Here is a 17,256-nt window from a genome sequence, read left to right on the forward strand (position 1 = left end):
AGGATGTTATTTCCTTATTGATTTTCTGTTTGGATCATCTGTCCATATGTGACAGTGGAGTATTTAGGTCCCCAGCTATGATAGTGTTTCAGTCTGTTTCTCCCTTTAGTTCTGTTAGTAATTGCTTTACATATTTTGGGGCTCCCTGATTGGGAGCAGAGATATTAATAATTGTTATGTCTTCTTGGTGTATGATTCCCTTTATCATTATGAAGTGTCTCTCAGTATCTTTCTTTACCTTTTTTATTTTGAAGTCTATTTTGTCTGATATTAGCACCACTACTCTCGCTTTTCTCTGAATGCTATTTGCTTGAAATCTCATTTTCCACCCTTTCACTTTGAGTCTATATTTGTCTTTAAGATATGTCTCCTAGAGGCAGCATATGGTTGAGTTTTGTTTTTTGATCCAATCTGCAACTCTGCACCTTTTTATTTGTGAGTTCAATCCATTTACATTTAGGGTGATTATTGAATATGAGGTCTTCTTATAGCCTTTTTATCTTTTGCTTTCTGGTTGCTCGGTGTTTCCATTGCTTCCTTGTCTATGTGTTTCTGTTTTCTTTATTGTGGTTGGCTTTTGTGGGTTTTACCTCTGGTTTTTCTTGTTTTATGTTATATACTTCAGTTCTGAATCTTTGGTGTGTGGTTACCATTACGAATATGTAAAGGATAGTTATATATATACAGTTGTCCATTTTCTTCTGTGCGTGCCTCATTTCCATTCCCCTTTGCAAATTTGGATCTTTGAATCCTTCCCTTTTCTGTCATTGTTGTCTCAATTTGTCCCTATGTATGCTGAACGTTTATTACTATCTTGCTATAGCAATTCTCTTCTTTTTGTTTAAGCTTATAATGCCCTGTTCTTCATAAAGGTTGCACTCCTCTGCTTCTATTTGCCTGATGGTCACCTTACTCCTAATTATGTTTTTTTTGTTTTTGTTTTTCTTATCATTTTGTTTTAGGTGAGCTGACCCCTTTCAGGATTTCCTGTAGTGCAGGCCTCGTAGTGGAGAATTCTCTCAATTTTTGTATGTCTGGAAAGGTCTTAATTTCTCCTTCATATCTAAAGGAAAGTTTAGCTAGATACATTATTCTAGGCTGGTAGTTCCTTTCACTTAATAATTTAAATATTTGATTCCGTTTCTTTCTGAATTGTAAGGTTTGCCCTGAGAAGTCCGAGGATAATCCAATTGTTTTTCCTATATAAGTTACCATTTTCTTCTCTCTGGCTGCCCTGAGAATTCTGTCTTTGTCATTGACCTTTGATCATTTTAATACAATGTGTCTTGGTGAAGGCCTTTTTGGGTTGAGATAATTGGCTGTTCTGTTGATTTCCTGAATTCCAAGCTCTAGCTCATTCCCTGGATTTAGGAAATTCTTGTCAACTATTTGTGTGGAAATGCTTTCTAGTCCCTGCTCCTTTTCCTCGCTTTCGACAATGCCCGTTATTCTTGTTTCCTCTCCTGATGATATCAACTAGTTCTTGTATTTATCTTTCATTATTTTTCATTCTTCAGTTTCTTCTTCCTTCTGATTTATTTCTAAATTTCTGTCTTTCAGTATCACTGCTTTTCCTCAATTTGGTTGACTCTATTTCCCAAGCTTGCTATTTCATTTTTCAACTCTTGCATGTGTTTTTTATCTCCAGAAGATTTATTCTGTTCTTTTTGAGAGTTCAGGGTTCTTTCTCTGCTCATCTAGATGTTTTTTTCGATTCCTGAAATTGTTGATATGACTCATTTTGGAATTCAGTGAGTTTTTTCAGAAGTACCATCCTGAATTCTCTGTCATTTAAGTTGTATATTTCTATGTCTGTAAGCTTATTTTCTGGAGATTTTTCTCTTTATTTCTGAGATGCCTTGTCACTTTGGTTGTTAATGGTGTTTAATGGATTATTTCTTTGCCTGGGCATGAATGGAAATGTATTCTGCTTTTTCCCCCAATAGATTTGTTATATAAAGTTCTCTCTTTTGCTTGCTGCAAAGAAGGCACTTTTCTTTTGGCTTCCAGTAGGTGGCGTCTAATCCTCTTGGAACCCTGCTTTATATAAAGCCTTATAAATACCTTTCTATTTTCCGATAGATATTTAATTATGCTTGCTACCCTCAGTTTCAGTCCCTGTCAGTGTCAGCAACAGTTTAAGTAGCATTTCCTCAGATTTCCCTGGGGCTCCATAGTGTTCAATTTCGGAGGGTATGGGGGTGAGTCCTCTCTGAGTTGGGAGTTGGAGATGGCAGCTCATCCTTGGTTTAACAATCATGGCCAGTAAAAAATAACTGTTGTTTCTCTGTGATCCTGCTTTCTGCCCTGAAGATTGGGCCCTGCCACCACCGGTGTGGCACTCACAGCACTCCCAGGCAGGACTGTTCATGGAATGCACCTTCTTACTTCCTCCTCCTCCTACAGGGAGTTCCGTCTGGGACTTTGTTTCTCCTAGTCCACCTCCCAACACCAGGGGTTCTGACCTGTGGTAGCTCTTATGCGCAGATCCCACACTCAGACGTGCTGGTGTACAGTTTGGGTGTTTTTTGTTGAGTTTTAGATCTTCAGCTTATTTTTGCTTCAAATGGAGAGGTCTAGGGACATCTCTCACTCCACCATATTTCCGAAATCCTCTAGTTATTTATTTCCACAGACTTCTACTTATTCTATATTCTCCAGCAAATCCAATTGCAATTTAGACTGCTGTTTTTCAAAATGGGGTCCCTTAGGAGCCGCAGCTTGGTAACTCATTTTTAAATTCAAACAACTTTGTTATATTTTATTTTATATGAAAAGGTACTTATGCAGTAGTTACCAGGAAAGTTGAATACAACACAAAGTATGTAGGCAGCAGATACCAAAGAAATCCTATATGATTTAGAGTTGTTCAAGCAAGCACAAGAAAACTCTGGTTCAGTTTCTATGAACTATCAAAAGGATAAAGACAAAAGGACCTTTTATCTCCAATTAATCAGGTTTTGAATACCAGCTTTTCAGCATAATAAAATAAAGACATCATAAGACAAAATATATCTCTTTCTAAAACATTTCTTTTTAGTCCATATGTACTTGGAATAATCTTGTATTAAGTTTTGAGGCAACTTCCAGTGTTCAAAGTAAATTTAGCCTGGAGCAGTGTTCTAAGAAGTCAATAGTAGCAGCAGTAGGAGCATAATATAGTCACTTCACTGCAATTTCCAGATTCCATAAAATCCCAGTGCTGTTGCCACTCAAGTAAACATTGAGGCTGCAAGATAACAAATTGTCTCAAGCTTGTTATATTCCATTAGTGTTTTTAAAGAAGCAATTTCAGTGTCAATTTTATTATTGGTCTCTAAAATAATAATTTCGGTTTTAGTATCCTTTTTGGTAAATTCTGTGGTTGCTGCCATAAGTTTCTTTTCTTTATCATATCTGTTACTCTGCTCCTTTCTAGGTTGATGTCCAGTTTATCTGCTCCAATTCGACTGGTTTCACTTATCACTTGTTGCTTAACTTGTTCTAATTCAGTTTTCATTTTTTCATTCTCTGCTCTCAGATTTGCAAATTCACTTTTCTCTGGGATGACCATTTCTTTCCTGATGGAGTCCAGATGAACAATTAGCTGTTATACTGTTATTTCCTGTTGAGCTTGAGTGACCATCTATCTCCTTATAGGTAGTATCCAAGCTGACATTTGATAAAGTGGTTAATGCTGATACAGTTATTTCTGCTTGTGCTTTGTCAAATCCATGGGCTTCCAAGTCCTAAACCAGTACATGGGTATCAAAAGTTAATTTCCTTTGTTCTAAAGGAGTTATGTCCACTTGCCTCACATCATATCCTTACTTGTTTGTGTTGGTTAAGAAGTCTCTCCACAGGGTTGGCAAGAAAAGCCTAAAGGGGGTTAAAATCCAGTGGCCCCCACTGCTTTCAGATCGTAGGGGGCACCAAACCCCACTAATAAGTCTTAATATCTGGTAGAATAATCCCCCTCCCACTTAGTTCTTCTTTTGAAGGTTACCTTGATTATTTTTGGCCTTATGCATTTCCATATAACTTTTACAATCAGCTTGAAATTACTACTTCCCCTCCCTGCCAAAAGCATGCTAGAATTTTAATGGGAAATCCTTTGAAGAGAAAGGACATCTTTACTGTATTGGATCTTACAATCCCTGAAAGTAGTATGTCTCTCTATCTATTTGGTCTTTAATTTCTCTCAATAACGTTTTCTAGTTTTCTGTCTTACACATCTTTTATTAGATTTATTCTTAAATATTTGGTGACTTTATGTTATTATAAATGGTATTATCCTTTAAAATTCCTAATTGCTATGCATAGAAAAGAGTAAAATTTTAAGATTTTATGAAATTAAAATATCATTTTAAGAATCATCTAATATTCAAATTGTTATGGGAATATTGGGTACATTAAGAAAAGTTGGGTTAAATCCAGGGTTCTAAGGTTTGAGATTTCAAAAGGGAATCAGGAGGAACCTGTTCCTAAATTGTGGGAGTTCTGTGTTGGTTGCTTGAGAGAGATGGCCTAGGGCTTGCGTTCTCTCACAGCTAAAATGATTGGAACTTGGAATGTTGGAATGCTGATTTTTCTTCTTCGTGTGTTCTGAGCCCTCTGCCAGCCAGCCCATGTTCAGAAGCACCCGGGCAAGTGTGGAGCAAGTGGGATTAGAGTGAATGGGGATTTTATTTAGTCCTTCAGCTCTGGCTGCTCTTGAACTGATAGGCTTCCCATTCTAAAACTTGCCAAGAATGAATCGGTGAACCCATCCACTATCAGCTATTGCAAGCATTCTGAAGTGATGATGACAGTACCTGTTTCCTTAAACTTATACTTGGCTTTGTTTTTCCAGGTGTATAAGGGAGAATTTCAGCTACCTGACTTTCTTAAAGAAAAACTTCAGGTACTGTATTTGTTTCCTCCTCTTGATGTATAATAGATGGGCTCTTGTGTTGACATGCTCTTTTTAGAGATAATGTGTACTGGTCATAGAAAGATTGGCCTCTGATAATCATTGGTTTTAACAGTAATTTAACACAGTCTTAATTTCAGAGAGCTCATTGTCTCTAAAACTAGGGAAATAGCTTATTAGTAACTAAAATCCAATTGCTTGAGGTCTTCCAAGACACACGGTACACCACATGAGAGAGCCTACCTTGTATATCTGCTCCAGGTTTCCGATATCTAACTTGAGATAAAAATGTGCAGCCACCTTTTGTTCTTATTACATATACATCCATGGCCTTTTAACTTTTCTCATTTGGAGCCTGGAAGACTTGTGAATACATGGCCATTTGCCCTCAACTGCTAAAGTTGAGTAAGGATGGTAAGAATTTGAAGCTTATAACTTTCAATTTTTAAATAATTAATTAAAACAAATTCAGAGTTATCCTTATAATGTCACACTCTCATTTACTCAGATTCCAATTATGTTTATTGAGTTGAAGAGAAACAGGTAGTGTTATGGCTGATGTGCCTAGAGTAGCCCAGAGTGTCCTGCATTTGAACCTCATCTGCTATTCTTATATAGTAGTGGGGAAAAATGGGTAACTACTGCTTGAGCCCTGCAGAAGATTTCCCATTATAGTGATATAAAAACTAGTGATATTATATGTTGCCTCTAGGCTGCTGCTATCAGTGATTAGCTTGTTAGTAGGAAACGAAGACTCAGCACTGAACTCAGTTTCCAAAAATGTTTCAGATAAGCGTTGGTGAGGGGAAAATGCCACCTCACAGATTCTGTGTGAAGTTGTGTTACCTAAAGCAAGCCTGCAGGTAAATGGGTAGGCTCTCTAAGAGAAGTTGTGTCTCACACCAGAGTTGAAGACTCTGGCTTCTTAGATCTTTGTCTGATAACAATCAGCCATCGGTACATATTACTTGAGAATTTCAAACTACTTTCAAGGCATATTCTTATTAGCACATATTTAATTTTAATCTATCCATTCATTCATTTCAATTTTTTGACAAACATTTACTGAATTTCTGCTATGGGTGACAAATTGGAATAAGTCCTCAGGAGTCAGAGTGAAAAAAGATCTTCTCAGGGAAGATATTTGCCAATGATACATCTCAGAAGGAGTTACTATCCAAAATATATAAGGAACTCATACAACATAACACCAAAGAAATAAATAATCTGATTAAAAATTAGGCAGAGAACCTGAATAGATATTCCTCCAAAGAGGACATATAGATGACCAATAGTTATATGAAAAGATGCTCAACATCTCTAAGCATCAGAGAAATGCAAATTAAAACCACAATGAGATATTACCTCACACCTGTCAGAATAGCTATCATCAATAAATCAACAAATACATGTTTGCGAGGATGTGGTGAAAAGGGAACCCTTGTGCACTGTTGGTGGGATTGTAAATTGGTACCGTCACTATAGAAAACAGTCTGAAGGTTTCTCAAAACATTAAAAATGGATATACCTTTTGACCCAGCAGTTGCACTTATGGGTATTTATCCGGAGAAATCGCAAACACTAATTCAAAAAGACATAAGCTCCCCTGCGTTTATTGCAGCATTATTTACAGTAGCCAATTTATGGTAGCAACCTAAGTGTCCATCAATACACGAATAGAGGGAGAAGAGTTGGTACATATATACAATGGAGTATTACTCAGCCGTAAAAAATAAGAATGAAATCTTGCCATTTGCTACAACATGGATGGACCTAAAGGTATAATGCTAAGTGAAATAAGTCAGACAAGGACAAATACCACATAATTTTACTTATATGTGAAATCTAAAAAACAAAACAGAAACAAACTCACAGATACAGAGAACAAATTGATGGTTGCCTGACAGGAGGTTGAGTGAAAAAAGGGAATAGATTAAGAGGTACAAAATGCCTGTTGTAAAACCAGTCACGGAGATATAAAATATAGCATAGAGAATATAGTCAATAACCATGTGTGGTGTCAGATGGGTACTTAGACTAACCAGAGTAATCACTTAATAAGTCATATAAATATGTAATCACTGTGTTGTATACCTAAAACTAATATAATATTGTCTGTCAACTGTAATTGAAAAATTTTTTAAATTAACAACAACAAGAAAGATCTTCTCAAGTAACTCATGATCCATCCAAAAGACTATAATCAACTTTTACAGACAAGGGAGTGCAGAACACTGACCCTGAGCTAGGCATGATGTTTCAGAAACCTGGATGGATTCAGGAACAGGCTGACACTCACGTACAGGCTGTGGCAACTGGAGCCAGAGAGTAATGTAAGAGGCAGAGCCTTGAAGGAATGTCAAGTTCAATGGCTGTTTTGCATAAATCTGAGTCAAGAAAAAGAGTATGTAAGACTAAAACTAAAGGGACACCCCCACTTCACAGCATTCTCAAAAATCATTTCCAGGTGAATTATAGACCTAAATGTGAAAGGCAAAATAATAAGGTTTTTAGGAAACAGGAGAGTATCTTCATGACCTTAAGAGGGAAGGATTTCTTAAATGAGTCATTAAAAACACCGATCATTAATTTTCAAATGGATAGATGAACTACGTTAAAACTGTCCATGAGTCTCTGTTTACTTGTCATGTTTTGTTTGTGCTTTTAAATTTATATCCCACATATAAGTGATTTCATGTGGTTTTCAACTTTTTCTGCCTGACTTATTTAACTTAGCATGATAGTCTCAAGATCCATCCAGGGACATGGACAGTAGACTAGTGGTTACTGGAGGGTGGGGGGTAGGAGAGAGGTAGATGGGATAAAAGGGTCAAATATGTAATGACAGAGAGAAATCTAACTATGGCGGTGAACACGCGATGCAATATATATATATATGACTTGCTGTTGAATTGTACACTTGAAACTTAGTGGATTTTGTTAATCAATGTCACCATAATAAAAAAAAAAAAAAGAAAGGGAGGGAATGAAAGTTTTTCAGACTTTAACAAGTACTATGATGAGAACTAAACATCGTGGAATTTTGGCCTTGGGAACTTAGACATTAGTGCACTTTGTAAAACAAGTGAATAAATCTAATAAATAAACATTACTACTGAGGGGTTGCAATTTTGGAGGGATACTGATGGAGTGGGGTGAAGTATCAAGAGAATAAAATAATTTTTCCATTTAAAAAACCCCTGAGAATGTTTACTTCTTAGAAAGCATCATAAAGAGTAAAAAATTATGCCTTAAATGAGAGAAAATATTTGAAACAAATGACTTATCTGTAGAATATAGATAATTTCTAGAAATGAATAAGGGCAAAAGATATAACAGGCACTTCAAGCCCCTTATTCTGGTAGTTTCATTTAATGCATCACACACATACTTAGAAAAGGGATTATAAAAGACTGATTTAATTTCTAATAAATGAAAAAATTAAAGGCCATAGAACTCTCAGGATTTTTTATTTAGCTAGAATGGCTCACAGAACTCAGGGAAGCACTGTACTTATGATTACAGTTTTGTATTTATAAAGAATATAAATCAGGACCAGCTCAATGAAGAAACACATAGGATAAGGTCTAGGAGGGTCTCAAACACAGAGTTTCTGTGACCATTCCTCATGGAGTCAGGGTACTTCTCTCTATGCACATCACTGTGTTCACCAACCAGGAAGCTCCACTGAATTTTGGCATCCAGAGTTTTTATTTGTGTCTAATTACATAGGCATGATCGATTGAATGATTGGCTATGTGATTGAACTCAGTCCCCAGTCAGTGTCCCCTATCCAGAGGTTGGGCTGGCTGAAAGCCCAACCTTCTGATTATAGAGTTGGTCTTTCTGATGAAGAGCCCCCTATCCTGAGTCATCTCATCTCCTCTTAGTATAAACTCAGGTATGATCCAAGGGGCTTGTGAATAACAAAGATACTCCTATTGCCAGGGAAATTCCAAGGACTTAGTCTCCCTACCAGGAACCAGGGACAGGGAGGCCAAATTTTTTATTATATAACAGTTGCAGACCGAGTTCATTAGAAAAGTCTGTAATCAGAGCCTGCAAGCTACACCTGATATTTTAACAAGAGCAGTCACTTCTCATGTTGACCATCTTCAAGAACTTTAAAACATCTTTTGCTTCCTTTGACAGACTGAGCAAGTGGAGTAGCAGAGCCAGGAACCTCTTATATACATGAGGTGAGGATTGGGGGATATTGCTGGGTTTTTGGGTTTCTCTGCTTAGGCTCTTATAGGAGGGTAATGTGGCCAGGGTGGAGAGCTCTGGAGTCAGTCTGCCTGGATTGGAATCAGCTCTGTGTGGCATTGAGCAAACTACTTAACTTCTGTTTCTTAGTTCCTTATCTATAAAATGAGGACAATATTAATGAGAATGATAATAAGAATTAACCATAATAATGTCTGCAAAAATCCCAGTACACAGTAAGCACTCTAACAGTGTTAGTTGTTATTTTCAATATGATAAATGATAAACCATTTAGCTGAAGAAAACCTGGAGAACAACCCCAACCATCTGTTTGCTGATAAGGAAACTGACCCTAGAGAGTAGGTTATTTGTCAAGGTCACATTACAGGTAGGAGAACCCAGGTCGAAAGAACACCAGTGCTTCTTCCACCACCATGCAGCTTTCTCTGTGTGCTGACATGCAAATAATTTTGTACAAATATTTTTGGGGGTTAGTTGGTTTATCAAGTCTGTCCTTGCTGATTTTAATGTATTATGATTTCTCATGTGTGTAACCTACTTTGTCTCGGTGTAGCTAAGGGCTACAGTATGGGTTAGGCCAGCTGTGCTTATAAGCCCCCTTTATATCTGAATAATCATCAGGTACATGTCCAGGGATATCAGCCAATTAGTGGCAAAGCTAGTTTCTGAACCCAGACCTCCTTACATGGCTGCCCAGAGCTAATACTCCTCTCCCACACTTTAAGATTCTGTTTTGCTCTAAATGATTTGATGATGCCTTAAATCATTTAGAACTTGAAAAGCTTTTTAAAAATTTGATTCTTCTTTATACATTATCTTGCTGTTTTATTTTTAGTATATAATAACCATGTATTCAGTGCATATTCCATACCAAACAAAATATCAGCATTTTATATCTATAATATATAAATAATATATGATATATAACAACATCTTGATAAATATATATATTATTTATATAAACAAATGAATGAGTTCATTAAAATTTCAAACCACTCTGGCAAGTAAGTGGTATTATTCCTGTTGTACTCATGAGAAAACAGATTGAATAATTTGAGTAGATTTTTAATGTATGATGCTGTGTGTTGATGAATTATAGATAGAAAAAGCACATGAACACCGCTATGCCATGTCAAAATCATGGATGGCAGTAAGCTAATAATATTAATAGGTTTCAGGATTTATCATTACCTTTTTACTAAGGAGCAAGTGCTAAATGTAGACTTATACTTCATGGGCATGCATATATGACAACAGTTATCAGGTCTGGGATAATTTTGTTTATCTAAAATACTTTCAAAATTTATAAATTCCCTCCCCGAAACACACACAGATACATTTATTGACCAGCTATTTTACAAGACACATTCAAGGAAACTTTTCTAGTAACGAACTATAGAAACGATCCCTGAAAGTATAGTCTTTGTTTTACAAGACAAAATACAGTGTCGGATTGACTCCAGCCTTCAAGTTGGCTCCACAGCAGCATTTCATTCTTGTTTGCTTACCCAGGCCTGTAGCTGCCCACATGCCTTGAGGGAAAAACTCAGGACAAACTGGGAAGACAACAAATCATCTCAGGACAGAGTCTAGTCTGTCTTCCTGTCTTTTGGATTCCTGTGGCATTTGAATAACAGTCACTGTGTTATCTAAAACTTCCTTTTAAGAACCTTAGTGTCCACCTTTTCAAAGGAAGAGTCAGCATGTTGGATTCCTGGACATTTGAGAGCCCTATCACTGCCCCTGCAGTAGCCTCAATTGCAGATGACAGTTGCAGTCATTTAGAAATGGGCAGGAGCAGCCCTTCTTTTGGCTGCTGTCTGCTTGTTTTGGGCATTGAAGCTACTGGCAGACATCTCAAAGCAATCCAGAGTGAGGGAATGTGTGCCTCTCTCTTAGTCCTTCTGACGCAGCTGTTCTCATAACTGTCAATACCACTGCCCATCTACTTGGCTTATGTCAGGCCCCAAACTGGAAAGGAAATGGTGTGGTGCAGGGGGAGATGGAACTGTGACTCCACACCTGTAACCGTATTCCTTTTGTTTGCCCTAGGGAAGACTGTTGCCTTTTCAACAGAAGACAAGTTTCTAGGACAGGTTGTCCTCTGCTGAGATCCATGGAATGTATGTACCATGGCCCGCATCTGTTGTTCATTTGCCAGTCTCCTTCCACCAGGAGGGCAGAATGTCAGTATACGTTTGAGCCTTCCTGAGTGAACTGTTTCCTGAGTACAGTGCTCTAATTGCATGCACAGGACAGTGGTAAAGCGCTCAGAAGGGACATGTGCTTTCTGTTAAAACTGCTCTGGTCCTTATCTATTCTTACCAGATTCCAAATTTTGTTTTCAAGGGGAGGGTTTAAAAATGGGGTTCTGTAAGCAAACTTTGGCAGTTTCCTCTTGGAATAGAATGTCTGTACATGTTCTAATGTTTTGTAGAACACTTGTACCTGTTTAAATGTATTGATATGGATATACTAAATATCTTAATTATTTAAATAATTCATTACATTGTTTTCTGAGAAGTTGAGGATTTACATATACATTTACAACTTAATGAGTTTTGTATTTTATTTTTCAAAATAAAAGCTTTAAATGTGAAGCATTCTGGTAGTTTACATGTTTTTATTACTATGATTTCAGAAAAGCAGTAATACCTTATCAGATGGTGACCTGATAAACCAAAGTTTCTTCAGTTGGCTGTTTTCTCCTCTATGCATCATAATTTCTTAGTGAAGTTTTTGTTATAATTTATTTCAGAGAGACCTGCTACCATCCATTTGTCTTAGAATCCTTTTCTTCTAGTTCATGCTTATATATATTGTATTTAAGGACAGAGAAGTTACTGATTCCAACTGTTTCTAGAAGGTATTGTTATAGAATATAGAATGACCAGCTAATAATAATAATTCTCATTTATCACATATATTCTATGTGCCAGGCATTGATCAAGGTTTTTTATATGTTATCTCATCCCTGGCCTGAAAACTGTACCTCCAGTCTCATTCATCTCAGTAATTATATTTTCTACTCAGCCATGAAAACCAGAAACCTAAGAGTCATGCTTGATTTCACCCTTTTTCTCCCTCTTCTAACCCACATATAAGATCTTTGATTCTACTTTCAAAATATTTCTTGAATCCATCCACTTTCCTTTATCTCCACTGCCCCCACCCTAATCTAAGACATTACCATCTGTCACTGAAACTGTTGCAATATTAGCATCCTAAGCAACATCCCCATTCCTACTCTTGCCTCTTTAAATTCTGTTCAGCACACAGCATAGTAATAGTTTTAAATTACACATCTGGACATGACCTCCCTACTTACCATTTCATTTAGAATAGAATCCAGAGTCCTGCCATGATCCAGCTGCTGCCTTCTAGTCCATCTCCCTGCAGGCTGTTCTCTTCCACCTCACCCCTTGTACTCTAGGGTTCTTTGCTTTTCCTGGAACACACCAAGCTTTTCATGCCTCTGCACATATTATTCCTCTCCCTGGAATGTTCTTCCCTTTGCTTTGTCTGATAGCGTCCTTCTAATTCCACTTCACAGAGACTTCCCTGATCCCTTGAACTAAAAACGAGATGCCCATCCTGCCTACTTTCTTCATAGTATCACCTTATCACACTCTGCAGGGTTTTTTTCCTTCCAGTTGGTTTAAATGAATAGCAGTACCACATCACAGGCTACATCAGTTCAGAGTGAGAGTTTTCTGATAAACCTTTCTGATACTAAAACTGCTTCCTTTTGTATCACCAAAACGTCCGTCCCAAGTAGAGGGAAGAGAAGGCTGAATGAGCCCTAAGTTTTGTGGGAGAAATCCAAGTTGATGTGTTCCCTCTTTGCAAGGAGATGGGGCATGGAGAGCGAGTTCTAGCCCAGAAAGAATGGACAAACAAGCAATAAATATAGTGCTCCATCCTCCCTGTGAGACCTGCCTGCCCTTAAAAAGGAACTATATCCCCAACCCACAGATATTTTTCAATGCAGCAGTGGCTCACATTGTTTCCTGCAGCAGAGTGTTCTGGGCTCCTCCTGGAGCCTCTACCCTCCATCTACCACCAGTCGTAATGGGCCAGGGCACGGTTGGCCTCAGCCTCCTTGTGTATGTCATGCTTCTTTTTGATCGCAGGGCCTTGGTTTTAAAAAGCTTGCAGCAGCTCATGGGACAACTTCTCTAGAATCAGCCTCCGCTGGTGCTGCTTCTCCCTGCACTCCGTGATCATCCACTTCAAGTCCAGGAAGTGGCGATGCCAGTCAGCTAGCAGCACAGGGACCGAGTAGAAATGGCCACCTTTGGGGATGGGTACCAGCCCAATCATAGGCTCACAGTTTTTCAATGCTTGGTGGAAGATGGTGTAAGGATTACGTTCCTCTGCAGAAGAAGCACGGTATTTCTCAAACTGCTTCCTTTTCACAGCTTCTAGAGTCTGTGTCCTGAGGAATCTGGCCAGTACTTTGTTTCCTCCTTTCATCATCATGTTGGTGAATTTACTGATCAATGGGTCTTCAAACATCGAATTTGTTTTCATTGCCGGGGCAGCTTTAATAAGCTGAGTCTTCCTGAGCTCCTGGTCAAACTTCTCAGTCAACTTGGCCAAGGGCTTGTGGTAAAATTCCTTGTCAATCTGGGGATCTGATATTCAGGACCATAGTGGCTGTTATAGGTTAACCCACCTCACCTGGGATAACCCTGGATGCTGCAGGACAGCATTCTGCAGGCCCAGCACTAGGTCCGGCCACCCTCGCACAGCTTTCACCACGGGGGCAGCCATCTTGGCTTGCCACACACTGCAGTTTTTAATCTCTTTGTTGACTTTTTTTATTGTCTGCTATACTAGATGGTAAGTTCTTGGAAGACAGAGGCTATGTCTTTTTTGTCAATTTTTGTGTCCCTGACATCCAGCAAAGTGTCCGACACATTCTAGGAACCCAGTAAAATATTTGGTGAATAGTAATCCTCCCCAACACCTCTGGCATCATTTTACAGATGAGGAAACAGAGGCTCAGCCAGGTCACGTCACTTACCCAAAGCCCCTCAGCAAGTACCTCAGTGGTGGCCTGGTATCCAGTTCCAAGCCTAACCCAAATACCATTCTTCCCACTTCACTTTCTTAGCCCTGTCCCCTTTGGTTTAAAATGAATACTGCTGCAGATCAATTTTTTGTTTAGCACTATGTCTTAAGTCACTCCTTTGCTCAAAGCCTTCTTTGATTCTCTAGTGCCTAACACATTACATCTAAACTATTCTGCCTCCACAATATAGCCTCATTACTCCCTGTGTATAGTATACTTCCTCTCTGTCTCCTCGCACTCCCTCATTTCCTGCTTCTTCCAGATGCTTGTGCACCCCATCCCTTTCCCCTCTACTTGGGAAATCCCAGGCCCAATAAGGACTCAGCAGTCTTAAGTCCCATTTCTTGTTACTGAACTGTTCCAACCTCCAAATAACAATAAAATCAGCTTCAGCTTAACTTTCTTTTGCTTATTTCCTGTGTTAGTCTTATGTCACCAGCATGTAGAGAGGAGGTCCCATACCCCTCTATCAGAATGGGAGGGAAGGACATTTTAAAACTATAACCTAGCCTTACTCCAATACTTGCCCATAAGGGAACATATGATTTTTATTACCCAGACCTGTCCACTTCCGTTGAATCCACTATTAATGGGTGGGAGTATATTGGAACAGGAAAAGGACAGAGGACCACTGCACAAATTGATTGACTCGGGAGAGGAAACCACTGCACAACTAGCCTGAAAAAGCAGATACTGTGGTATCTCCATCTTTACTGACATTCTTTCTTTCACAAAGCCTTGTTTCTTTTGCTCTGAGCACATTCCTTTTGAGCCCTGTGAAGAAAAGCATTCCTGTTCCATGTGACATTTTAGTTCACCTTTCTGAAGATGGCTTTATTTGTGAAATGTGATTTGATGGAATCAAATTGAACTCTTGTTGAACAAATAAAAAATAGCTGGAGTAAAATTTAAAAAGAGATAACTGGGTAAGGGACCAGTGTAGACATGTGGCCTATGACTGTCAGAGAACTTTCTGGAGCAAGCATAACCATGGCCACAGCCAGGAGGTGAACCTATGAAGCCAAGGAGAATTGGTATCTTCAGTGGCTACCGGAAGAGCTTGGAGAGACCGTCAGCCTGGAATAATCACAGAATTTTTAAATGACGAGAAAAAATCTTAGTAATCACTTAGTCAAGTAATCATTCTGGCAATATTTATCAAGAGCTTCTCATGGTCCAGGCCCTGTGTTAACCTCCTTACATGTTTAAACTCATTTAATTCTCATACTTACCATCTGAATGAGGTAGGTACTATTACCTACATTTTACAAACATTGGCTAAGGGGAGGTAAAGCACCTAGGTCAGTTAGTAAGTGACAGAATCAGGATACAAATACAAACAACCTGGTTCCAGAGCCTACATACACCCTTAACCACTACTCTACTTCTTAATAATCATCTATATTTATACTAGAATAGAAACTTGTCATTGGCATCGAGTGACAACTGTTTAAGTACCTGGCTGGTAGGTTACAGATAAGTAATGGTCTAGGCAAGACTCTATTCAATTTTGCCCCTAAATCTGTATTTCTAAGGAGCTATAGATTCTAGGCTTTTCCCTGGCAAGGTCTATGTTTTCAGCCTTGAGTACCCTTTCCTGCTTATCTGTCACTATCCGACGCAGTCTTCTGGAGGGACTTTAGGTCTTTGCATAAAGCAGAGCGCTCCCTTAGTTATTCTGAATTGGGCAAAAGAGATCATTTTTATGCATTTTGGTTTTAAGTCCTAACAAAGCAGTTCTTTATTTTAGTATTGTGTGTGTATGTGCATACACACACATTTAGTCTTGTTAGATATAAAAATAAGTGACTTTGAGTCTCCTTTTTGGGTTTATTATTACTGAAAACCAAAAATTGAATTATTTTTGCAATAAAACCACTATTTTTGTTTTTATACACTGTAGAAATGGCTTCATGGCCTTGCCCTGAGAAGGAAAGCCTAACATGCCCTCCATTGGCCAAATATGGAATGACCATTGACTGTATGAAAAAGTTTAAAGTTGAAAGCAGTAAGAAAGTATATCACAAATATGTGCAAAGCTTTCTCTACAGAGATGTCTGTTAAAATGTAGTTTATTGAAATGAAAGATTAGAAACAATCTAACAAAAGGAGGGATTGATTAAATGAATTATGGTACATCCACTTATTCGAATACTATTCAGCTAATAAATATTATGGTAAAAAATACTTAATAACACAGACAAATATTTATGTTGTAGTAAATGAAAATCAGAGCTCACAAAGCTGTTTTTTATGATTCCATTTTTATTATTTAAAGGATAGGAGAGTAAATAGAATGGTTAAATTGATAGACAACTGAAAGGACATCTGTCAAAGTGTTAATTGACAATGTTATCTCTCCATGGTGGTGTTGTGGGGATCCTTGTTTTCTTCTTTCTGCTTAACTCTGTTTTCTAGATGAGCTACAATAAACATGAATTACTTCTGTAAAAAAGTAAAAAACAGTGAGAGTTTTTTTAAATTTTATTTTATTAGTTTCAAGTATACAGTACAGCGGTTAGACATTTATGTAGTTTATAAAACAATCCCCCTAATTGTTCTTTCTCTCCTCTGGCTCTCCACCTAGCCAATATATTAATGCTAATTGCATTCCCTATGTTGTGCTCCCCATCAAGTGAACTGTCAACTACTAATTTTTACTTCTTTAACCCTTTACCACATTCTCCCAGTCTCCCAACACCCCTCCCCTCTGGCGATCACAAGATTGTCCTCTATTGGAAGAATCGACATAGTTAAAATGACCTTATTACCTAAAGCATTATATAGATTTAATGCAAACCCCATCAAAATCTCATTGGCATTTTTTTAAAGAAATAGAACAAAAATTCATCAGATTCATATGGAAGCACAAAAGACCCCAAAATTGCCAAAGCCATCATGAGAAAAAAGAACAAGGCTGGAGGCATCACTCTGCCTAACTTCAAATTATACTACAAAGCAACAGTAATCAAAACGGCAATGTATTGGTAGCAAAACAGACACATGGAACAGTGGAACAGAATCGAGAGTCCAGAAGTAAACCCATATTTATATGGGCAAA

General features: G+C 38.0%; 1 protein-coding gene and 2 pseudogenes across 2 annotated transcripts in view; 1 reads left to right on the forward strand and 2 right to left on the reverse strand.

The window, feature by feature from the left end:
• Positions 1-11,721, forward strand: part of TPST1 (tyrosylprotein sulfotransferase 1) — a 107,318-nt gene extending 95,597 nt beyond the window's left edge. Inside the window, exons 4-6 of one of the 2 annotated variants that reach the window (XM_006918515.2) lie at positions 4,832-4,882; positions 9,044-9,090; positions 11,171-11,721. In XM_006918515.2, the coding sequence (XP_006918577.1) occupies positions 4,832-4,882; positions 9,044-9,061 (69 nt within the window). In that variant the 3' untranslated portion in view covers positions 9,062-9,090; positions 11,171-11,721. The remainder of the gene's footprint in view (positions 1-4,831; positions 4,883-9,043; positions 9,091-11,170) is intronic. The other variant, XM_015594568.2, reaches the window with a different exon arrangement.
• Positions 3,168-3,742, reverse strand: LOC102894509 (annotated as a pseudogene).
• Positions 11,722-13,174: 1,453 nt separating the features above from the next.
• On the reverse strand, positions 13,175-13,894 carry LOC102882743 (annotated as a pseudogene).
• Between the last annotated feature and the right edge of the window lie 3,362 nt (positions 13,895-17,256).

The sequence above is a fragment of the Pteropus alecto genome, unplaced genomic scaffold, assembly GCF_000325575.1.
Source record: "Pteropus alecto unplaced genomic scaffold, ASM32557v1 scaffold68, whole genome shotgun sequence".
NCBI lineage: Eukaryota > Metazoa > Chordata > Mammalia > Chiroptera > Pteropodidae > Pteropus > Pteropus alecto.